This window comes from Enhydra lutris, unplaced genomic scaffold (genome assembly GCF_002288905.1).
Source record: "Enhydra lutris kenyoni isolate GAN:26980312 unplaced genomic scaffold, ASM228890v2 scaffoldscaffold1, whole genome shotgun sequence".
Classification (NCBI taxonomy): Eukaryota; Metazoa; Chordata; class Mammalia; order Carnivora; family Mustelidae; genus Enhydra; species Enhydra lutris.
The window spans coordinates 44619495-44644663 of NW_019154085.1; the positions used below are offsets into that span (position 1 = coordinate 44619495).

The 25169-nt window shown below is 49.1% G+C and overlaps 1 protein-coding gene across 3 annotated transcripts in view; it reads left to right on the plus strand.

Annotated features, from left to right (window-relative positions):
• Positions 1–25169, plus strand: part of LOC111146956 (LRR binding FLII interacting protein 1) — a 138685-nt gene that overhangs the window by 104447 nt on the left and 9069 nt on the right. The window contains exons 11-19 of one of the 3 annotated variants that reach the window (XM_022502846.1): positions 12–89; positions 7759–7794; positions 8197–8322; positions 9839–9910; positions 11633–11803; positions 14033–14125; positions 15048–15140; positions 16244–16336; positions 17608–17749. In XM_022502846.1, coding sequence (XP_022358554.1) covers positions 12–89; positions 7759–7794; positions 8197–8322; positions 9839–9910; positions 11633–11803; positions 14033–14125; positions 15048–15140; positions 16244–16336; positions 17608–17749 — 904 coding nt within the window. Of the gene's footprint in view, positions 1–11; positions 90–7758; positions 7795–8196; positions 8323–9838; positions 9911–11632; positions 11804–14032; positions 14126–15047; positions 15141–16243; positions 16337–17607; positions 17750–20326; positions 22360–25169 lie in introns of those variants that run through there. The other 2 variants (XM_022502761.1, XM_022502926.1) reach the window with 2 other exon arrangements.

A 25169-nucleotide genomic window follows, 5' to 3' on the forward strand; every position in this document is an offset into this window, starting at 1 on the left:
TGTGTGGGCAGCCCTCGGAGCACGGCGGCCACCTCAACTCCAGCTCCCGAGCCTCGTCCAGAGCCAGCTCAGCACGGGCCAGCCCAGTGGTGAGTGTGCCTCTTGCTCCACACCCTCTCTCCTCCTTCCTTTCCCCTGCCCTTCTGCTCTTCACTCCGCTGCCCTGCAGAAGGAACCCTCTGCCTCCAACGGGCCCTAGTGCAGCCTAAAGTAGGAGGGCTTTTCTGGGATTTACTCCAGGTCTGAGCAGAAACGCAACTGGGGAAAATGCTTCCAAATTTCTAATACTACTATTCCATGATAGCAGAATTGCGTTGCTAAATTTCTAAAGGATCACGTAAGAGTTTAACAGGGCTTGGGGCTGCCTGGGAGGAGGGACACTTTGTACACTGGGGGGAGATGTAGCCAGGTGTGTGGATGTGTGGGTTTATTTATTTATTTATTTATTTAATGACTTAAAAGTCGGAAGGATAGGCCTATAACTTTGTTTGTAATGTCATCTGTTACTGGACCCAGGTGGGCTTTTTAAAATCAAGTATCACCTGGAAAGGCCACTGCTCCCACTGTCCCATGAGTTCTCCCACTGTTTGGGATCGGGGAGACTACAGAGCCGCCCTCCCGTTTCTCACCCCCTAGTTCCCAGCCTTTCCATGTCCTTGTTCTGCATTTGTCCCAGGGTCTTTGCAATCTCAGACGATTTCTCTTCATCTGATGCTTTGTACGAGGCTACTGTACCTTCTTTTGATGATGAGGGCGTGCAGGCCAGTTGCCCAGGGGACGCCTGTGAGTGGGTGGGCTGGCACAGCGTCTGGGGGCAGGAGCTGGGGCCGTGTGGTGTGCGAGCCTGCCCCACGCAGCTAAGGATTGCCACACTAAAGGCCAGGGCGTCCTCCTTGATAAACCCCAACTATAGGAAAGCCAAGCAGGCAAAGCGGGTCTCTTGCTCAACTCCCCAGTGACAGAGAAGCTTGTGTTCTGCGGCCCTCAGCTTGGTGGTACGGCACCGTGGTTAGATGTGTGGAGGTCTGGATTCGGGGAGTGATCCTTGTGGTGAGAGAAGAGGCCACCGAGCCGCGGTCTCCTGTGGGCACAGATGCACCTGTTGGCTGCTGGTGATCTGCTTGTTTTTGAAATCAGATAGTCTTTTCAAGCATTGATGTTCCATGCAAATGCAGACACTGGCTGCTTCTGGGGAAGGGTAAAGGGATCGCTGGCAGCCAAGCCCAAATCGCCGGGTGGCGTGGCCACACCGCCCCGTGCTCTGTGGTCCCTGACTCCAAGGCCGAGGCCAGCGCCATTCATCCCTGGGCCTGCGCTGGCCTTATCCGATGAGGGGGAGTGATCCTCGCCACCATGTATATGTGGAGGGTGAGGAAACAGAATGCAGACCCGGGACCCTGTTGTACAACAGGACAGCCCAGTGCTTTATAGAAATGCAGATACCCCGCTCTGTCAACACGAGCACCTGTCCCTGCATCCTACCCATTTCACGCACCCAGCCACCCACCCTCACGGCCCGGGGAGCCACTGGAGCCCGGTCCCAAGGAGACCAGGGCAGCCACAGCCTGAACGCTGGGGAGCGTGAAGGAAGGTGTGGTGGCAGATGCCGCATGCAGCCCGGGGGCTCATGGCTCTGCCGGTGACCCATCCAGCAGGAATAGGAAGGTCATCCTATTCAACAGCACATAACATCTGTTTTTAAATTGGGCAAGTTCCTTTTTGGGGTGCCCTCCATTCCCTGGAGTAGCACAGGACGCAAACGGGGAGCCTTGCAGCGACTGGGGAGAAACATTTCCTGTGGGGAATTGAACGGAGTCTCAGTCTTCTTAGGCGTGATGCTCTCTCACACTCACTCATGTTTGGGGAAGTAATAGAAGTATTTGCACTTGACAGAAGGCGGCTGTGGCCCGCCCTTCGAAGGATCACGAGCCCCCTGGGGCCGGCTCCCCGGAAGCACGGAGTCATGAAGGCCATGATGATTTGACTGCTCTGGGTCTCTCTTCAGGCCTCAGGACGAAGTCATAGAACAAGAGGACTTCATCTAGTCACGTAGACCGAAGCGGTCGAGATCAGACACAAAGTTCGGTGTCTTATGCTTTCAATCTCTGTGAAAAATGTACCCACATACAACAGGTTCAGTCAGTGACAGTAACCAGAGAGGCGGCATTAAACACGCTCAGGACCCTGGGACCCAGGGGTCATTGCCGGCCAGCCGGGAGAGGCCCGGCCCCAGCTACGCCCAGACTCCAAGCCCCAGCCTCAGAGCATCTCCAGGCACCATCCAGGGGGAAAAGCAAGGGGTTCCAGGGCTGGCGGGCCCTTCTGATCCTCAGGCTCTTTCTCATTTAATTCTTGGTGTTTACAGCCCGGGAAATGTAACTGCTTCCGTAAGCTATCGTTTCTCTTCCCCGAGACAACTGCTCATTTACAAAGGTCAGCCGGCTGCCGAGCCGTCTGCGCGTTTCACGAGCGAAGGTCAGCATCTTGCAGTCTGTGTGGGATGGGCCATCCTCCTGCCCCATCTGGGCCTCGACGGCTCCTGCCAGTGCTCCTGTGGCTCCTGGGGAGTGGTCCGTGGCCCGGTGATTCATCAGGAATGTGGATCCAGGGGAGTGTGAGGGCAGGCAGGGGACAGGAGCCTCTCTGAGAAGGGAGTAGGACTGGGGCAAGGGACAGCTGGGTGTGGAGGAAAGGCAGGTGCCCCGGGCGTGGGGGCGGAGCACTCTTAAAGAGCAAAAGTAACCAGAATGGAGGAAGGGGTAGCTCGGCCCACTTGAAGAAAATAAAGGTGCCTCAGCATCCAGAGACATCCCCCAGCCCTTGGCCCTCTCAGCAGATGCCTGGCCCACCTCAGAACCTCAGTCATGTCGTTCCCATTCTGTAGATAACCCGTAAGTTCTTCTCCAACAAGTCTGGGGCCTTCCCCTTGAGGGAAGCTGCGGTTCTTTGAGCCAGTGTTTACTGAGTACCTAGGCTCTAGGTGTTCTAGGCATGGCATTGCAATGGTGAGTAGGCAGACCTGTTCCAGCCCTCAGGGATGCATAGACCAGAGGAGACAGGCAGGCAGCACACGGGCACACATACGATATGAACTCCCGGGGAGAGATGCAGGAATCTGAGAGCTGGGATCGGGAGGTTTGGTGGTCCTGGCCCGAGCACACCCACGCAGAGGGCCTCGCCTGGGGACGCCGACACATCCATCAGAGATGTCCCGAGCCAAGCCCAGATCTGTGTTCCTGTGTGTGTTTAGAGCAAATATGAGTGACAACTGGAAGTTCCAGCTGGTTTAGCCAGAAATACAAGAGACTGCAGTGACCCGTGTTTAATGTTGTGTGGAGAGGCAGGGGCAGCAGGTGGAAGCACAGGTCATGTGTTATGAATCCAGGTGTCCAAGGATAAGTCATTCAGGAGAACGTCAGTGTTATTGGATAAAAAAACAAAATTTCCACACCAATGGAAGACTTAATTACTTGACTACATGAAGTAAAATTGCCCTTAAAATGTTTTCTGGGTTTTTTTTTTAAAGATTTTATTTATTTATTTGACACACAGAGAGAGATCACAAGTAGGCAGAGAGGCAGGCACAGAGAGGAAGGGAAGCAGGCTCCCCGCTGAGCAGAGAGCCCGATGCGGGGCTCGATCCCAGGACCCTGAGATCATGACCTGAGCTGAAGACAGAGGCTTAACCCACTGAGCCACCCAGGTGCCCTGTTTTCTGTTTTCTGAGGAGTGGTCACTATTGTCAGTTTGTTGTTGAGAGGGACTGTGCGTGGACACAGCTTCTCTGGTCCCATCTTGCATCTGGGTTCTGAGGTTGTGCGGTGGGAGCTAAGGACACTGTGAGGAGGAGTTCCTCTGCCGGAGTCCGGCCATGCTCATGTGTTGTGTCATGTCTCTAGGCAGGTGGGTAGGCTGGGAACTGTGGGCCTCAGCAGACGTGGTGTTGAAGGGAGCCCAGGCAGTATGCCTGTGTAGACATGACGTTGAAAGGCTGGGATTCATGAAGTACTTAATGTGCTACTTGGATCACTTGAGAGAATTTTTTTTTTTTTTTGAGAGGAAGAGTGGCCATAATTTAAAATTCAACAGAAATGTTTTTTAAAGTGACTATTTCTAGTTGATTTAAAAACCTGTCTTTGTGTACATTCAGTTGTGATTGTAAAATGCTGGGACACACTTGTTTTCATGCACACCTAGAAGGTTTAGAATTGCTGGTTCAGGGGAATGACAAAGTGAAGGCCTGCGGGATGTGGGCGCTAGACTTGGACACTGGTGTTCACGGAGGTCCTGTGGCTCGGCCCTGGCCCCATGCAAGTATGGGTCTCAGTGGCTCGCAGCAAGTGCCCATGACAGCTTCCCCCAGGTCCCGCTCTGCCGCGTGTGTGCCCTGTGGTGCCCCCCGCCCACATGGTGTCATGCCACGACTAGGACAGGATTCAGAATGTTTTTCAATTCTGTGTCTTTCTGTATTATTTTCAGAGGTTAAAGTGCCGTGCTTTATGTCAAAATTAAACACATCCCCTCGGTTCCTTATCTGTCCCTTTGCTTAGGGGAAGGTGAGGCATGCTTTATGAAGTGGGGACAGCTCCCTGCTGGCCTCCTTCGTGCCATACAGGCTGCCATCTAGTGGCAGCTCTGGGGTCTGCAACAGCTCCTTGCTGCAGGTGTGCCTTCATGGGGCCCCTCATCCTGTCCTTCCGATTTCAGAAACGAGCACACGTATCCTCTGTCATTCAGAAACGGACTAAAGGCACTTACCCTAATGTATGCACAAGAGATTGGAAACAACAGTTAGGCAGAGAGTGGCTATAACACTCGAGAGTTTCATCTGCACCCCCCCCAACAGGTCTCTACTTAAAAACACATTTGAGACATTCCCATCCTGAGTTCATTATGTATTTCTGAGCAAAGGCTTTTTTTAAAACTATTTTTAAACTTTTTTTGAAAACTAAAGAGCTAGCTATGGTTTTAGGGTTTTTTTTCTTCCTTATTTGATGTTTTGCAAATTACAAAAATAATATTTATGTTGATGGTATCAAGGGAAACAGTGCAGAGCACAGCAGGTGTTAAAGGACACCCCCCCCCCCCCCGAACCAGTGTTTTTTGGTCTGATCTGTATTCTTCCTCATCTTTATCTCAAGAAAAACTAAAAAACGTAGAGTCCTTCTTGTACGGGTACAGCTATCTCCGTAGGTGGATCTCTGGACTTTCATTTATATACAGAATATTTATCTGCTGCTGACAAGCATTTGGAAAAGATTCTATGTAACCTGTAGAGGCAAAAAGCAGCCAGCTTCTCAGCGGTGACTTGAGAGTCTGACGCTGGCTCTTCATGTTCGACCAGTAGTTAAATTACCTTCCTTCCTTCCATCTCATGAGTATGTGTTCCACAGACGTACTGATTCTAGGGAGTGAGGGACTCAGGCCCAGGAGACTTAATACACTGATTCTCCTGCAGACCCGTTGCTATCTAGTCAGCTTTTCCTCACTGATTTGAAGTTTTCAGGAATATTTTTCTTCCCGAGTGGAGAGAAGAACCACACTTGAAATGCTGACAGCATCACAATGAGAACACTAGCCCGGGGCTCTTTGGGGGTCTGCCAGGGGCAGGGAGCTAGAACCTTCTTGGCCAAAGGCCACCTCAGCCCCCACAGAGCATCTGCTCAGGCTGATGTGGCATGCACATCTGGAAAGAAGGATAATTTGGGGTGTGGTTTTCACACCCACAAAACACATATGCCAACAAATGGGAGGAGACATGGCACACAGTTGGAGAGCCAGCTGTCTTTAATGGGCTGCCACCAGCCCACATCAAGAAGTGGAGAAGGACACATGGGCTGAGATTGCCTGGGAAGCTCTTGTGAGACGCACAGGCTGGCACAGGCTCTCCGAGGACAACCAGTGTGGCCGAGTGGCAAGGAGAGTCCTCTGGGCGGGGCAGGACTAGCGTCCGAAGCCCCCTCATGAAGGGCTTATTTAACAGACAGGGAGGGAGGCCAGTCTGCCCTTGGATCCATCCCACGAGCCTGATCCATCCCACTTCGCTCTCGTTTCCTCTCCTACTTGGAGGACAGTAAGAAGACCAATAAAATGAAAACAGGGAGTTCTTGCTGAAGACCCAAGTTGGGGAGACCACATGGGGTGGCTTCGGGAATGAGACCCCAGGGCTGAACTTGGATCTTATGAGCAGGAGACACTTGAGCTTGGCTAAGCTCGGAGCTGGTTTTGGAAATTACCTTCTTTTGGATTAATCGAGTATTCTTTGGGATTCCATTTGAGCCTCCTGGTGGGCTGACTTGGTCTTACACTTGGCCATCTTACTTTCCTATTTGCTTCAGATGTCCTGCCCTGGAAGAGAAAGGTGAAGGTGTGATGGGTTTGGAGGAGAGAAGGTAGCTGTTAGTGAGCCTTGTGGGGGATGGGGTGGGGGTGGTGAGGCCTTGAGCATCCAGCCCATGTGGGCCCAGGGTGGGCACCAGATAGGGAGTGTCAGTCTTCACAGAAGATCACTGCCTATCCAGTGTCCCGACCAGTGCTTCGTCCCTACACCCTCATGCTCTCCCGAGCCCAGCTTCCTTGTGGGCTCTTTGAGTGTCCGTGAGCCTCCGACCCAGCTCTATCGGGGTTCCTCGACCTGAGTCTGGAATGTCTGTGGCTGAATGTGCGAGGGCAGCAGCGCCTGTGGCTGCCCACTGGGTCTACTGAGGCAGAGCTGTGGTCTGTATTCGGCTCCCTGGAGGTCAGAGTTAAGAACACCTGAGCTACAGGAAGAGCAATCAGAGACATGCTAGGAAAGGCCTGAGTAGCTGTCAGCTTCCCCCAGAGGTTTGGAGACAGTAGGCATAGGTTTCCTCGCCCTCTGTGACCTTCCCGATGGGCTTATGGAAAGGAGCCCTCAATGTGCAAAAAAAAAGAAGAAGTTGGCCTTTGTAGGATGCTCAGCAAAGAAAGATGAAGCCCCAGTGCCGGCCACAGCCCGTTGACCCCCAGGCTCCTCCAAGACGCATGGCCTCCCTTGGGGGCAATGCCAGGGCTCCGTGGGCTGCCCTGGGTCCCCCTGAGAGTCCTGCCCGAAGAAGGGACAGACAGCCTCACGAATAGCCAGATTCTGGGTTCTCCCTTTTCACCTGGCAGGTTTTCCTGTGCCGCCACCCCCCTGGCCCCGCCGCCAGCTCCCCACATCTGGGCATCAGTCCCAAGGTGGTTCAACCAGAATCTTCACTTTGGCACCATTATTCACGAGAAGGAGGAAGAATTGTAATGGCTCCACTGCTTCCTCCTGCTTTCCAGACCTGGGCAGCGAGAGGCCTGGTCCCACTCTCTACTGTGACCATAGCGATGGGAGGGTGGGGGGTGGCGGGAAGCAGGCTGGAAGCTTGTCCTCGTCCCCCACATGGGCACCAACACGCAGCACTGTGGGAAGCTCTGCAGGAGCCCTGTGCAGATGGGGTTCATTCACAAGTCCCTGATGAGGAGCTTCCTGTGGTCAGTGTGTGCATGCCGTTCAGACGTCGCGTTCCCGTGGAAGTCTCAACGTGGAAAAACCACCCAGTAAAGTTCATGCTGGGCCCCATGAGCTGTCCGTGAGCCCCCACTGTGCCTGGAACAGCCTGGCTCGAGTAGATCCACAGGTTTCATTGGCAAAGCAGTTTTTAAATCACAAAGGAAGCTAATGTCGTGTGACCGTCTTACCCTCTAAACCCATATTATCCATTTAATGTGCTTAAGTATTTTGTATTTGTCCATTTTCCTCCACAGGTTGAAGAGAGACCAGAAAAAGAGTTCACCGAGAAGGTAAGGAATTTCTGGAAGCCTTGACATCGTGCTGTTGATAAACCACGAGGGCCCCCACGTGCGTGGATGAAACTGACAAGAGAATGCATTGGTTAATCTTGAATGAAGAGACTGGCCCGTGAAGGAACAGGACATGTGTGCCACACCATGTCCTTCAGGGGGTCACCCCAGAGTCACTTCCAGCATGGGTGTCACACCCTGCAAAGAGCAGAGGTTCCCCATGGGCCCAGGCTTGGGCATGAGGTGGACCCTGACTGATTCTCAGGCATCCATGAGGCCCCTCAAAGGGACCCTCTCTTGATTGCTTTCCATAAGCCCCTAGGGAATCTGACAACATCGCAGTACACTTTCGGGGAACTCTGGTTTTGTCTGAAATCACATTTGGTTCTTGTGGCGTCCCAGGGCTCGCGCGGCCTGCCCGGCCTGTCTGCAGCCACCCTGGCCTCCCTCGGCGGGACCTCCTCTCGAAGGGGAAGTGGGGACACCTCCATCTCTGTGGACACCGAGGCCTCCATTAGGGAAATCAAGGTAAGGCTGCCAACCTGCCTGTGACCTAGAGGAGCCTCTGAGGAAAATTAGTCTTCGAGCACAAATCTGTAAGGTTCTGGATCTTTCTTCTGGGACCAGTCTTCCTTACATCCCATAAACACTTTTGTTCTAGTCCCACGAACACCAGCTCAGATGGCGTCTCCCACGGGAAGCCACCCCACCCGCGCCCCACACTCCCCCCAACCCGGCTGGGCAGACCTGTGCCCTCTGCGCTCCCCAGCCTATCTAGCACACCTTGCTGAGGCCCTCGTCCCGCGGCCCTGCGGTGCTCAGCCAACTTCCGTACATCAGGCTTGCACAGACAGGTGGCTTCCATTTTTTTTGGAATGGTCTCCATTTTTTTTGGACACCAGATTACTCACTGCTCCCGAAAACACCACCTTGCTCTTTGAGTGTCCCCTCCCCTGCCTAGAATATGCTCTCCCTTGACATCCGTGGTATGCATAATCTGCCTTGAATAGATCGTTGTTGTGTTCCAGTGATTTTTTTTTTTCCTCCTGCTACTGGAATGTAAGCACTCTTCTGTGCTCCAAACTCACCACTCGATGGGGTGGGGGGCCATTCTGAGTGTCTAAGAGACAAAGACAGTCCTAGGAACCTCAGGCAACCGGAACTTAGGTCCCCTGGAGCAAAGAACCAAGGCCCAAGGGGGAAGCGTCAAGGACTAGAATTGGCTTTGTTGATGGAAGAACTTTCTAATAATTAAAACCGGTGCAAAGGTGCCCATGGTATCTGAAAGCCAGATGGCCACCTGCCAGGGAGGTCAGAGAAGGGACGCAGCAGCAGCCAGGGCAGGGTCCGGTCTCCCCGGAAGTGTCTTCAAAGTCTTGTGCTTTGTAAGAACAGTTTTTGTGGGCCGCTCTTCCTAAAACATCCATGCGCCCTCCCTGGGCCTCCAACGTAGCTCTTTGCCACGTCCAAGAGCAGTTGGCTGCGAGCAGCCCTGATTCGTCTCTGCTCCTGGCCTGGAGAGCACTGTCCATCCGCTCGGCGAGCACGTGCTGAGAGTGTAGCTCAGACCAGACTCCGGGCCCCGGGCATGTGGAGCCAAGTTGCGGAGCTCTGTACACGCAGGGACGGAGCCCGGCTGAGTCCCATCTTCAGTATTTCACTCTGTCTAGCACCAGGCAGCAACCCAGAGAGCCTGAGCGAGCTATGAAATAGGAATAAAAGAACCCATTCCATTTGGGGGAACCTCTTTTGCCTATTTTATAAAATTGTGCAAAAATGCAAGGACACAGACCTACATTTTGTAAAATTTTATGGAAATATCATATGAGGTAGGCCTCAATTTTAAGCTTTTGTGATTTTGAGATTCATTTCATTTTCCTTCAACACTTGAAAAAAAAAGAAAAAAGAAAATCACTGCCCAGACTCCCCAGATGAGGGCAATGACCCCAAAGCAAAAAAGATTTAGAGGATGGCTTCTCTTTTTTTTGCAGTCGTGATCACTTTTCTCCCCCCGATATCATTTGCCTCTTTTGCCAATTCCTAGGAACTGAATGAGTTAAAGGACCAGATTCAGGACGTAGAAGGCAAATACATGCAGGGCTTGAAAGAGATGAAGGTACTAGTTTACACAAGTGTGGGCTGATGGCGTTAACCCAGCTTAACTTCAGAAAACCCTGAAGAAGGCACGCAGACAGCATCCTCTCCCTCAGGAGCCTCCAGGCTGCAGAACTCCAGGGGGCAGGGGCACGGGCGGGGCCTCATGGCCTGAGCAGCCTCCCCGACGCAGCTTTTAAACGGAGCCCTGAGCCCGGTGGCCCTTAGGAAGATGACTTACTAACACACTTCCTGATGCATGTTTTGGACTCACCTTCCTTCCCCGGCCCACACCCGGCTTCTTTTCACTTCCCACAGGAGTGTACTGTGCAAGACTTTCGGGGTTTTCTTTCTTGTCCCCCCTAGTTCCCTACAAACGATGTTTCACTTAATTTTCATCTCTAAGGGCTGGACGGCCACCAGGAAGCCAGTCCTTATTGCCGTGTTTCTGAGACACCCAGAGTACTTGCTTGCATGTTGTAGAGTTTCACTAGCTGAAGCAGCGTTCTAGCGTGTACCCTCCTGGATTTATTTGAGCAAGAACGCACGACAGTAAGAATGTGTTGTCATGGCCTCGTGCCACCCAGGAAATGTAGTGGCCGTATTCCTCGGTGGTGAGGTGGGTTGTTGAAGACTGTGTTCTCTGTAGATCTCGCACTAGATGGTAAACCTATGACTTCCTCTTCAGCCCCCCAGAAAGGACCCCCCAGAATAGTCTGACTTTTCTATCACAGGAACACCAACCAGAGGCTACGCTGGTTTTAAAATGAATCAATCCCTGGCATGCTTGTCACCTCTCCTTGAAGAGAGGGGGATGTTACAGTTGACACTGAATGCGCGGTGAGAAGGGGGTCCCACTGGAAACCACCGCCCTGGTTCATGAGCATAGGCGAGCACAGCCCGGGGCTCCATGAGGCCTCCTCAGGGGCCTGACCACGCAGTGCCCATCTCTGTTTCGCTTCGGGTAGTTCACCCACCCTAGGGATTCACCCTCCCTGTCCTGGGGTCACCTTCCCAGGATCTGTGCTTGGGGACAGACACACTCCCCCGTTGCCTGGCCGACGAGGGTGTGAGCTGCGGGAGAGCTGTGTTTCCTCTGTAGGTCTCTCTCACTATGGCTGTCCTTTCAGAGGAATGCCCTCCATCCTTCCAGGACTGACCCAGTGAGACATGTGTAGCTTGTTGAGTCGTCCGTAGGTGGAAACAAAATTCCATGTAATCCTTTCCCAGTTCCCAAGCCCAGCCAGGGCAGCCGGCAGCTGGGGACAGGTGTTTTCTCACCCGACACCCATTGGCTCTTTCCGGCATCCTGGTCACATTTCCTGAGGGACAACTTCAGAAACCAGAACGGCCCAAGCCGTTTTGACGGGCGCCCCTGAGTCACGGAGTCAGGTCCCAGGGTTAGGCCCAGAGCCTCCCTGTCACGTGTCTCCCTTGCACTGATGGCCGTGGAAGGCATCTTCCTCCAGTCACAACTAAGAACTAACTTTCTGAGTTAATGACTAATACTCTTGAGTGGTTAATAACCGATTTGACAGCATTGAAAGGGGGGAATGTCTGTGCATTTGAAATTGTCATGTGTTTCTTATCCGGATCCATTTGCCCAAAGAAATAAAGTCTAAAACTAGGGCAGGGTTTTCTTGGGTTTTGGGGTTTGTTTTTTTTTTCCTTTTCGAAGACCGCTGAACTAATCTTTGTTTTTGTTCTCTTACACAATTTCAAAAACACGACATGGTTTCTGCAGGACTCACTAGCAGAAGTGGAAGAGAAGTATAAGAAGGCTATGGTTTCCAACGCTCAGCTGGACAATGAAAAGACGAACTTCCTGTACCAGGTTGATACCCTAAAGGACATGTTGCTAGAGCTTGAAGAGCAGCTGGCTGAGTCCAGACGGCAGTATGATGAGAAAAACAAAGTAAGCATCAGTGTGAGAGAGGACAGTGGAGTGTGTGTGTGTGTGTGTGTGTGTGGTATACAGCGTGTCTGGGGTTTTGTGTGTGTGTGTATGTGTGGTATACAGTGCGTCTGCTGTGTGTGTGTGTGTGTGTGTGTGTGTGTGTGTGGTATATGGCGCATTTGGGGGGTATGGGTGTGTGTATGTGGTATACAGTGCATCTGACGTGTGTGCATGTGTGTGTGCAATATATGGCATGTCTAGAGGGGTGTGTATGTGTATGTATGTATATGGTATACAGTGTGTCTAAGGGGCGTGTGTGTGGGTGTGGGTATGTGTGGTATATGGTGTGTCTGGGGTGTGTGTGTATGTATGGGTGTGTGTGTGTGTGTGTGTGTGTGTGTGGTATACAGCGCATCTGGGGGGTGTGTATGTGTGTAGATGACGTCATTTTTTAAAAATGATGGTTCTCCACTTGTCCAGGAGCCCAAATATCTGTGAATAAGAATGCCATGCTCTTTACTAAGGGCTTTGAAATATTAATATGCACAATTTCACTCTGTAAACTAGAGACAATTTTATAGGGAAAACTTCGTGTATTTTGCACATAAGGTAAAGTCATGACCAGGAAAAAACAAGCCTGTAGAGAACCCACATGTTTGGATAGACATAACTGGGTGCTCCAGGATTCTCCTGTTGGGGTGGCTGGCTCAGAAGAGTCTGCAGCTTTTGACCTTGGAGTCATACATTTGAGCCCCACGTTGGGTGTAGAGATGACTTAATAATAAGATCTTAAAAAAAAAAAAAGATGTTCTTGTTAATAAATACACATTTCTGGATTTTTATTTGTTATCTCTTAACACCACCAAGAAATAGCCAGTTGCAAATATATTCATTTATTTTATTCCATTTAAAAGTTACATACCTTCATTAAGCTAAATTAATTTAGGATAGCAGTCTGAACCTGCATTGAAATCAATGACAGAAGACTAATTAGATGTTCTCTGTAGGATATAAAGCAAGAAATACTTGTTTTTCATAGTTTAAAGAGTTAGTTGGTCTATCAAACCCTAGGATATTGTCCAATTTTCCAGAGTTGTTGAGATAAACAGAAAATTTAATTTATGAGTGTCACTGTCTTTTTTTTTTTAAACTGGCTTTATCCCCCAGATCCCAAGGGTTAAAAACCAAAGTGCCATTAACAACTCAAAGGTCTCCTTCTTTGACTGCTATAGAATTTAGAAGCTCAAGAAGAATTTTGTTGATGAAGTTCCTGAGAGCCAAACTCTGAAACAAAGGAGAAGCTTCCCATGAGACCTGATGATGACAGATTATAGGATTATAGGAGCAGAGCACACACTGTGGACCCCACTTGTGGGCAGCATATGCTAATGCTTCCTAAATATTCCTGGGATGTCATCAGCCAGGCATCAGGAAACAGACCGAGAACCCTCAAATCTAATTCCAGAGAATTTGGATGATCCTGGAATGTTGTCCCAAGCTGGAGAACAGGGACCAAGCAGAGCCCAATAGGCAGGTCCTTGTTGCAGCCAGGAGGGGTCCGTTCACCCTCAGACTTCAGAAAGTGAGTGAGCAGGTGAGGCCAGGGTGAAAAGCGCAGGGCACATCTCTCCCAGAATAACCCCCTGACTGACCTGGGAGGGGGAGTCCCCGCTGTCCTAAACTTGGGTACCAGCCCATCCTCAGGGATGGTGCAGGATCGGAGCCGAGCCAGAGACCAGAAGAGCGTATTGCCATGTCACAGGGGCAAAGGGGGAGGGTCGGACTAGGGGAGCGGCTTTTGGCCCTGGAGCGGGGGCCCTGGAGTACAGGGTTGGCCATCTGCTTAATAAGCTTGCCAAAGTAGACCGTGTTTACCCCCCTTTTTATGCTAAAGAGTATTCCTTATCAGATTTCAAAATCAGAGCGAGTTCCATCCTAAGTCCTTCATGCAGCTGCCTCCTCCAGGCCCCCAGCACAGAGAGCCTCCATAGAAAGGGGCCCCCTGGGCCCCTGTTGGCCTGAAAAGAGTCAGGGAGCACCTGTCTGATGCACCAGGTCAGCAGGCAAAGTTTACAGGAAATCAGAAAGTCCAGAGAAGCGGGCTTGTGTTGCTAAAGAGGCCTTGAAAATTGTGATGACTGGTGATAGGTGGTTGTTCCAAGGTCAGTGTAAGTCATGGGAACGTGAACTTGAAAGGCAGAGAGTGCAGTGTGGTCACTGTGTCCATGCTCTTTCCCGCCCATGTAGGAGTTTGAGAGGGAGAAGCACGCCCACAGCATCCTGCAGTTCCAGTTTGCCGAAGTGAAGGAGGCCTTGAAGCAGCGGGAAGAATTGCTGGAGGTGGGTAGCGCTCCCTCGTTCGCTTTTCCTCCTGCGTCTTAGGAGTATTTGGGGGTTCGTTATGAAACTTAGCCATGTTCTTGAAAATGGAGAGTTTAGGCAAATGCTCCATGCCTTACTTAAGGAAAATAGTTCCTTTCATTGGTGAAGAGTTTCATTCCTTGGGGGCTTTGTGTTTGTATCGGGAGGCGTGGAGGATGGAATGATGGCCCCTGAGATGTCCACGTCCCGATCCCCAGGACCTGTGGCTGGGGCACCTCACATGCCAGAAGGGATGTTGCAGGCATGGTGGAGTTAATGACCTTGTGATGGGGAAGTGACCCTAGGTTATTGGGGGCCCACTCTCATCACCGGATCCTTATGCAAGGAGGCAAGAGAGGCAGCAAGAGATACGGGGAGAGGGACTCAAGGCTGGTCCCATGTGAGGAAGGGGTCATGAACCAAGGAATGTGGTGGGTTCTGCCCTAGAGCCCCCAGAAGAGAACCCAGACCTCCCTGCATCTTTATTCTGGTGCATCAGACTCAGTTTGGGCTTCGGAGTTCCAGAACTCTAAGAGAATGAATTCATGTTTTCTTTAAGCTGCTGAATTAATGGTACTTTGTGACCTTAGCAATAGGAAAGTGATACAAGATTGGTTCTGACTTTTTCACTCGTTAACTTGAACTAGTTAGTGCCTGTAAGTAAGGATGTCCCCCAGGCAGGGTCTCTGCCCACTCCTCTGGCCACTGGGGACCAAGCTGAGGAAGCAGTTCTGGCGTGCAGAGAGGGATATGGGCTGATGTAGGAAATGGGGCTGGTACGTCCTTGGCATGGGTCTGTGGGCTCATGAGCAGTCACAGCTCTTGGATTATCAAGCCCTGCGCTTCAGTCTTCCTGCTTAACCCCTTCTCTGCTTTCTTTCTATCTGTTCCTATTCCTCAGGAAATCCGACAGCTACAGCAGAAGCAGGCGAGTTATATCAGGGAGATTTCTGATCTTCAGGAAACAATAGAGTGGAAAGACAAGAAGATAGGGGTAGGCCTCCCAAGTCTGTGGGACTGTGCCAAGGGGCAGTCCGCGTGCAGGTGCAGAAATGCGTGTGTGAGCGTGCATGTGCCCTCGTGTGACACAGGACTAGTGACACAGAGAATGCACTCGCTTACTCAAGCCCACAGTAACTCTGACCTTGAAGTGGGCGTCCGACATGGGGTGGGCAGGCGTCTTGTTGAGGCTAACTGGGCTTTCTGCCTGTGCCAAGCAGGCCAGCAGTACCCCAAGATGCAAGGAGCGGGGAAGGCACCACGGGGCAGGTGGGACATGGGGAAGCTCAGGCCCCTCGGATTCTCTGTGTGGTGGGGCCTGTGCCTTTCTTAAAGGCATCACAGGAAGCTGCAAGGTGGCAGGTGCTATCCCCACCTGTTCCCTCCTGGATGTATCCCCCTGGAGGCCCCAGTTCCCTCTTCTTCAAAAAGAAAAGCCACTGCAGCCCACCTGCCTTTAGGAGTGATAAGTAGGAAGACAGCAGCCCACTTAGAGTGCCAGCCATGCTTCCTGATGACAAAGGACTTTCAAAACCCCGCAGCCCGCCCTTCTCCATTCTGATGCAGATCTCTGGAGCACAGTGTCAGTGCACAGGCCACGTGAGGCCGTTCTGGTTTTCCCCCTATGTCCTCACCCATGCTCGTTTAGGACTGCTGAGCGTGCACACGTGTGTGCACTTTAAGACCACTTGACGTTTGTGACAACAAACACCAAGAATTGATGTAGAAAGATAGCCCAAGTCGTCACCTGGGGTTTCTTATGCATTTCTTCTTATTCCTCGTTTGTCTCTCATCCAAGTGGGTACATGGCTTGTGTTCATTCTCTCACCGAGCTAGAAAGCTGTGCACAGGCAGTGCAAAGGCAGTGCTCCCTTAAAGGCATCTCTTAATGCCTTTAAGGGAGCAGGAGGCAACGTTCCTTGGCTGCCATAAATTTGTGAGAAGCTCAGTACTTGCATTTTGTCTGTCTCCTGAACGTATTCTACACAATGCTTTAACTCTGGTGGTTTTCCATGTAGTGGAATCCTTGTTCTTGCTTTAGTCACCTGCTCACCCATGTGAATCTTCTCTCTCTTTCTCCGCTCTGCTCACACTCAGGCTTTAGAGAGGCAGAAAGAGTTCTTTGATTCCATAAGGAGTGACCGAGATGATCTTAGAGAAGAAGTAGTCATGCTGAAAGAGGAGTTAAAGGTATGAAGCCAAAGTAGAGTTAAAAAAAAAAAAAAATCCAGGTTCTCAAGAATGACTCTACGTATATACTGGTGTTAATTAATTGTGTGTCATTGATTTGAGTTCTGGTTAATCAATTCAAATCTTCGGTTAACTGACACTGAAGAGACCCGTAAAATGTATGTGGGTTCATTCGGGTCTGCCTGTTCCTTTAGATGTTGACAAGCATATGTGATCTCAAAAGCACCTCTGACCTCCAAGAATTCTTTTATACCGCATACATTTTTTTCTCATACCCTTTAATAAATTCTCCAGGATATCACACCAAATTAGAGAATGTGTGTGTTTCTTTATATTAAAAGTTCAAATTTAAGGACTTCTCCAGCTGGTTGGTGGCATGGGTGAGGCTCACACTAATTAGACTTTGAGACCCTGTGGGCTGAGGAAAATTCCATGTCTTGTTTGTGCCATGTCTGGGGGTCTTCAGCTGCTGGCTAGACACTGAGTGAAGGAAAACAGGCTCTGGGTGGGTTATCAACATCATAGGATACAGTGTCAAGAAGAGGGTATAGCCATAGCAAATTCTAAGATCATCAGTGGAGACATATTAGTGTCAGCTGCTTATGGTCAGGGGTCAAGGCCAGAGCAGTCAAATGGAGGGAACAGGTTCCTATCACTGCTTCTCACTGGGCTGTGAGCCTGGAACTGGGGCCCCCTCTGAGCTCAAGGAGAGAGCCATGGGCATGGGGGTAGCAAGTGAGTATAACTGTTTTTAGAGTGTTTCACAGTGTCGTAAGCATGAATTATATTTCCCTCAAAGACACCAAACATTCTAGCCAATTCTTTATTCCGTCTTTAACATAAGTTGTGTTTATTCCTTTCGGAACATGCACATATCTCTTTATCTCTCTCTTTTTCAAGAATGCAACCAGGGTGTTAAAAGGAGGTCACTTTATAGGGATTTGCCCACTGCTCTACCATGTGGCAGCCTGTAGGTCCCTACCTCCAGTTACAAAGGATGCCTGGTAACAGCATCTTGTCACCAGCGCATTAAGACATGGACCAGAGCATCAAGACATGGACCAGAGCATGAAGGAAAGAAGTCGCCCTTGGAGGAAGACAACCCAGCTTTGTGTGTGTCGATAGGATATTTATGATTGTGGTGCCTACCCCTTCTGATTCTGTTTCCTTGACTTCAAGAAAAATAATTTCTTTCTCATTATTATTAATAAAATAAAGTTTAACCTAGTATGAGTCCGTGAGTATTACAACAAGTTCATTTTTGTTCCCAGAAACATGGAATAGTCCTAAATTCAGAGCCAGCCACCAACGGAGAGACTTCAGACACTCTAAATAACGTCGGACACCAAGTTCCTTCCAAGCTAACGAAAGAAGAATTAAACGCCCTCAAGACGGCGGGGGACGGGACGCTAGGTAAGTGCCCACCTTCCTTTAGGTCTTTTCATCCTCCAGTCCGCATCAATTCACCCTCCATGCATTGTCAGAATTGACATAATCATCACTGATCAATTAACACACAGCATGCCATGTGTCCTGCCACTTCCTGGGAACGCCCTTGCCACACGGTGTGACCACCCACGTATGTTGTCTGGCGTGCCTCTCTGTGCAGTGCTCACCACCAATGGCTGAAGAATACATTTCTCTTGCTTCTCAAAGCCACCAAGTGAAACCGCAAATGCAAGGAGTGTCATCTCGGGAATGCAGGGACAGTTCTGACGCTGCTCGTTGGTTTTCCTCAGCCACGTGCCAAGATGGCTTCCTAACTTGCTCCGTTACAGACTTCTCCACAGATCAGAGTAGCAGAGGCTGTAAAATGAGATAGTTAGCCCTGGTTACAAGCCGACTCTGCACATCCCAACACCATTACGTATTTTGAGGGTACGAGGTGCCTGTGGACGGCACATGGGGGGTTGTGATGGAGTACATCTTGAGTACCATTCTCAAGCTAGCACTCAGTGGCCCTGGGTAGGGGACAAGGTGGACAGGCAGCCCCAGGCTGGGGAGCATGGGCAGGGTAAGAGGGGTGTCCTACCCACCAGAGTCTGAATGTGCCTTCCCATCTGTCAGAGGTGTTGTCCCCTTGTACGTCAGTTTTTGCTTCTGAAGCGTAGAAATTGGGGAATCCTGTAATTGTAAAAATACTTTATACAATTTGCAAATATCTGAAAAAATTCACTGATTAATATTGGGCATAGTGTTTGGCTTTTGGGTAAAATGAACCTTCTGAAACCAGGGTGCAGGCCGAAGTTATAGCTGGCGGGTAAGGCTCGCCTGTCCCTTGCTGCCCGCCACGTTCCTGCGCTCAACAGTGAGGCTGGAATCCACCCAGAGCCCATGTCTTTCATTTCCATTTAGAAGATTTCATCGTATTTTTTTTTTTTTAATTTATGGAAATGTAGAAACCTCTAGGCCCCAGCTTCTCAGGACTTGCTTCCTAGGGAGATGTCCCTCATTATCTTGATGACTCCTAAAGGGACACAACACTTTTGATCGCATGAAAGTTGCTGAAGGAAGATAAATTGAGTGGTTTCCTATGTATAAGCTGTGTGAGCAGCTAGGAATTTGATCACGTCGCTCTTGTTCAAACATACGTTTTTTTGTTTTGTTTTGTTTTGTTTTGTTTTGTTTTTAAAGATTTTTTTATTTATTCATTTGACAGATAGAGATCACAAGTAGGTAGAGAGACAGGCACAGAGAGAGGAGGAAGCAGGCTCCCCGCTGAGCAGAGAGCCCGATGCAGGGCTCGATCCCAGGACCCTGGGATCATGACCTGAGCTGAAGGCAGAGGCTTTAACCCACTGAGCCACCCAGGCACCCCTCAAACATACGTTTTATAAATCTTCATGAACTATTAGGAAACCATCCCTTAAAGGACCAGAAATAGCACTTTCCTAAGTGGTCTCCAGATGTTTTTTGATCGCATATCCCTATCAATAAAGAATCGTGGGAACTTCCCAATAGGTATATTTTTAATTTGTACATACACATACTATTTCATCAATCTGAAGTGTGTGTTATAAAACATACTCCCTGACAGATCTTTAAAGGGTGAGGAAAGCTAACTAGGAGCCCTCCTACTTCTCCCACTTTCTCCGGGGTACATGCGGAGACCACAGTGTAATAATTTTATCCCGCTTCGACTTTTAGTGACATGACATCTGATATGCTGGGGGTTGGTTGGTTTGGAGAATCTAAGATACAAGCGTTCATTCCAAAGTCGTAACGTTTTTAATTTGTACTTCTTTTAGTTGGTGAATAGCTTATTATTGATGAGGTGGCCACCATGCTCCTGAGCACTCGCCACCTGCCAGACCTCCCCCGCTACCCTTACACCCTTACCCCTCCCCCCCCCCCCCTTCCCCCCCCCCCCACCCTCCACCCCTGCAGGGGTGGGGCAGAGGTGTTTAAGGCATGTCAAGGGCATCAGGCTGCTTTCTCAGGAACACCATGCTTAATTAGATGGCAGGGCTGAGGGTGGATTTCTTTTCACCTCACATGAGCTGTTGAGGCTGAGTTTCCTAAGGGGGGGTTGAATGTTTCTTTCAAAACTTCCTTGAAGGTGGTTTTAGGCCTATGTGAAGCGCAGTGCAGTTTGACAGGCAGAAAGGTGGGAGGGGTCTGGATGTGCATCTGGAAACAGCTTTAGGTCATTCCGAAGCCCATTGCTTGGGATTGTTGGCTGCCCGATGCAGAGCTCTATTGGTTAACATTTAACTGCACCTTTGAAAATCAGGTCACACCAGAGGGCATCAGCTGCCACTCCCACCTTTGAGACAGTGGCCATGGCCTCCACGGATGGAACATTTACTAACGGGATGAGTGCTTTGCCGCACAGACTTGGCAGAGGCTTCTGTCTCGTGTGATCCTTTGAGGCCACGCTCTCCTTAGGAAGGGGGTCGGGTGGGTGAGAGAACATGTGTTTACGCTGTGATGTGTGCTCAGTGGTCACCACATCATGGGGTCCCTTCAATTTTCTCAATGGTCTTTTAGGAAGAGCCAGTGAAGTGGAGGTGCAAAGTGAAATTGTGGAGAATGTGGGGAAAAAAGAAATCTTGCAGAATACTGAGCGAGAGCGGCACAAGGAGGACCCAGCCCAGGAGTGTGTGGACACAGAGGTGTTCCGCCCTGGTGAAAATGCCGAGGACCAGAAGGCCTCTGAAGATGGTGCCCCCTCCCCGGGAGCATTAATAGATGCTACGAATGAGGAGCAGGCTCAGAACCAAATTCTAGAGAATGCTTCCCTCCTCGAAAATACAGAGCAGGTTGAGTCTGATGAGGTCAGAAACACACCAGGCGATAGGACTAGGGCTTCCCTTGAGCAGTCCAAATGTTTGCATGTGTTAGATGGCGAAACCCCAGGTCCTGGGACTGGGCAGGACAGTTACGATGCCTTGGATATCAAAAACCACAGCAAAGAATCTGCAGAAAACCAGGAGGACTTGAATGCCAACTTGGGAGAGGGTAGCACAAAGCTGTGTGCAGAATCCAATTGCCTGCAACCATCTGAAGCCGGAGGGCTGGGCAGCGCACACACAGGGCAGCAAGACAGGAGCCCCACAGAGGGTGTGGTGGAAGCAGGGCTAATGGGGCCTGGGGAGCAGGTGAGCACAGAAGCCTCTGGCCTTCCAACATCCAGCCATGACAACATGAGTTTTGATGAACAGCGTGCCACAGAAGCCCCCACGGAGCTGGACGCAAGCACTGGGCGGGATCTAGACAAAGAGTTCTCTGAGCAGGAAGCCACTGAGCCCCAGGAGCTCCCAGGTCAGAGCACAGCAGTAGATGGGGAGCATGACAAAAAGGAGGATGGGGAAAGAGGGTTGAGGGACGAGGAACCAACACAGACAGAATTGCAGAACGTTCCTTATTGTCCAGAGGCTGGAAGCAGTCCTCAGGAAGCAACAGGTCTGGCTGTGGCAGATGCGGAAAGTGAGCCCCTAGATAGGAAAGACACTGAGGAAGAAAGGAATGACCAACAGGGAGAGGCACTAGATTCATCACAGAGGAAGACAAAGAACAAGAAGAAGAAAAATAAGAAGAAAAAAACAACAGCACCTGTAGAAACCCTTAATGAGGTTGAGAAACAGTTAACATTTCAGGACTCAGATTTAAGCGAGGTGAAGAAAGATGAGCCCATAGCTCTTACTGACAGAAAACCAGTCATGGAAGCACCAGACGAGGTGACTGAAAGTCCAGAAGAGGAAAGCGTAGCAGGAAGCAGTGAAAACCCTGATTGTCCAGAAAATCCTAAAATTGAGTTGGATGAAACACTTAACCAAGAAGACAATGATGTAAACACTAAGCAAGGGAAAGAGACAGCTGATGGCGACACATCAGCTTTGGGGGATGACACAACCCCTTCATCAGGCACAAGCGCCAGAGATAAGGAGCTAGAGGAAGCCATGATCAAAGACAGCACTAAGGATGATGGCAGGGGTCCTCCAGAACCAATGAGCAACACCCTGCTGGAGGGTGAGGGTCCCTTCAAGGACAGTGAAGATGCCCCTCAAACGGGAAGTACAGAGCAGCATGAGATGGCAGAGGGGCCCAGTCAGAGAGTCAAGAAGGTTGCAGAAAACGATGACTTGGCACCCAACATGGAGCTGGGTGCCTGCACTTCAGAAGGCAAGGATGAGCTGAGAGGCGAAAGCGAGAAGGGCAGAAGCAAGGAAGACTGTACCATGTCGTAAATGGGCAAAGGCCAAGATTGCACAGGAAGCCCAGTGGTCAGGGGCTTGTCTGCTGCCCCCCTGGGTGAGGTTCCTAAAACGTTCCACATGGAGATAGATGCACCATAGGACAGTCAACCACCAAGCTATCCAACACATTGAGTTACAGACTGTTACTTGTAGCTGTATTCTTCCTCATTAAGGTTATCACCCCGATTAGAAAGAAAGATACATCTGTAATCAGTAGGAGTCCTAACTGAGAGCATTCCTGCCGTGTCAGACCATGGTACACACTGCGCGTTTCTGCATACAATCCAAATGAAGCTATCTAACATTTGCCTTGGGCTGATACTCTTGACCAAATCCATCAGCATCCAACTGAAATGACCAAATGGCATTCTGAGATTTGTGAGTACAGCTGATTTTTAATGTCTTCATTTGAATCTATGTCTTTTTGTATTTGATTTTGATGTGTACGTTATAACCCATACGGTATTTTGTTTCAAAAGGAGATAAATGGCCAAATAGTGTATAGGTCACTGAGTGATAAGATTTGCACCTTAGGACAGTAATTAATCATGTTAGGGATAAGAAATAAATATATCTTAAGGCACTGGGATATCTTACTTCCCTTTACCTCATATTAAGTATTTTATCTCAAACTGATACTTTTGATCTCATTGATAATACCTGAATTTATTTTGTGGATTTTAACTTCACTTCATGCTGATTATGTACCAAAGTCATTTTATACAGTCTTTTTTTTTTTTAATTTGTTTCTGGAAGAGACATACATTGAAATTGCACTTCCCAATGCAGATTTTGTGCAGGGGAGCATTTCTAAAATTTATTTTTTTAACCTTTAAATTACTTCTCTATTTGTCTTTGATTCAAGAGAAAAATATGAAAGGTACCATTCTTGCGCAAACTGCTGATTCAACTATAACGGGATATTTTAAATAGTTGAATCACTTTTAGTATTTTGGTATAAATATTTTCATTTGTTGTATCTCAATATATTATTGGAAAATTCTTGATTTGATCTTCCTGAAGGACGTATATATTTTCTATACAAGGAGGCATTTTTAAAAATAATTGTAAAGTTAAATTAAAAAATTATAAAATACTAAAATCACAAAGGACTGTACATTATGAATGCTGTTGACACTTTATGAGATGAAAGAATTCATGTCACTGTTACAAGGTATAATTGAGTACAAAAAAGACCAAAACCTCAATAAAATTTGAGGCAAGCATAAGTGTTATTATGTAATTGAAATAAAAACATTTTATAACTTTACAAGCCTGTGATTCCACTCTTTGGGCTACTTGAATTCCAGCAATGGCTACTGTTCTACATAATTATTATCTTCAAAGTAGCGCCTACTTCTGGGCTGCTAATTCCCAGTCTGTGTTGTGTGAAGGACTTGTTACATTGTCCCTCGAGAGTGAACGTCTCTCCTGGTACCTAGACCAGGGCTAGCATCATGCCCTCCTGGGGAGAACTGGGAAGATCTGCCCTCATAGACTCTCCTGGGATCTGTGGTTCTGGTGAGGAGCCCCAGTGAAGAAAGCTGTCCATTCTGTTGCTCTGCTGACATGTGCTGATACTAAGACTACTTTGAAGGATATGGTGAAATTGGCAAATTAGCCCTGACTCCTCGCCTGTCAGTGTCCTGATGCGAGGGGCCAATATACCCTCCGCACTTGAGCCCTGTGAGTGGAAAACTGCGAGGCTTGCTAGAGAGTCTCCCGCCCACAGGCTGCAAAGGCCTGGAGAGGGGGCGGATGCCTCTAACTTTAGCAAAGCCACACTCAGCATGGAATGGGCGTCGGGAAAGAGCTCTCATTCCTACTTTCAGAGGTCCCTGGGGAGATGATTCAACAACGCAGCTCACTGGATGGTGAGATCATCAAGCCATTTTGAGGTCTTCCTTAAAAGACCTTAAAGCCCTTTCCTCTGTTACTTAACAGCACATTTAAGGACATTGTGGCATACTTCATACCCCTTAGGTCAGCCGTCCAGGGCTCTTGATTATTCACGCATCCGTTTAAGTAATAGACGTTTTGATTACTTCATATCCGGAAGGCACTGTGCCAGTGGACAGCAGATAGGACCAGGCTTCTAGTGGAAGTGAACAGCTGAGAATCAGGAAATGAGCAAAAAAAAAAAAAAAAAAAAAAAGGGGGGGGGGGGGGGGTAGATTCTGAACAGCCAAATCAGTTCTTGATAATCTAAGAGCCTTCACTGTGAGCATCCCCTTACCCCGCAAGAAGGGGAAAGTGACATTGTAGCAGTAACTGATGTCCACGGGAAGGCCCTCAAGCTACCAAGAAGTCAGTAGGACCTTAGGAACGTTCAGGTGAAGAAGGCACAGAGGTATATAAGGCATTTTGGAAAGATTTGATGTCAAAAAATTCAGACTCAGAAGAAGCTACCTGTCAGCCACAACCCCAGAGGAACCAAGACCCCTGACGTTTCACTCCCATACAGAGCAGAGGAAAACGTTCCATCACTGATACCTTAATCAAAAAGTAGGGATGTCTTCTAGCCCCAAACCAGAACATAGCTACTGTATATAAAATATAAATCTTCCTTCAAAAGTTTAAAGTATCCTCATGGGTGTACATAGAAAATAGGGAACAGCAACAGAATTTTAAATTCAGGGTTCTTGATGATTTACAAAGGTGGAGAAACAGTAGAGTGTTTTTCAGGGGTTTTTGGAAATGAGATGTATTGCACTGAGTACTTTCTGTAATGTTTAGTGTTTAGCAAATGGAAAACCTCATGACCTGAACATTTAAATCTCTTCTGTCGCTAGGACCCTGGAGTGCTAGTTCTGGGGCTTCATGCAGTTTGGGGTTCCTGTTTTCTGCGGTAAACCCCTTTCCTAGGAGACCACCTTGAACAGTGTGCCATCGAAACAAAGGAACCCAGCAATGAGATTTGTGCCAAATGTCCAGGCCACAGAACGAAAGGAAGGGGGGGTGTTCATGCCTACGACGTGTTAGAATGTGTGATTTATCAGTGTGATGATCGTAAATAGAGAAAACTTTGTCTTTCAGGAGAAGAAACCCTCACTCTTTTCCTTTTACCCTATCTACAGCTCCTTATATTTTTTACATGTTATTCGCGTATTATTTTACTTATCATTTACATAGTG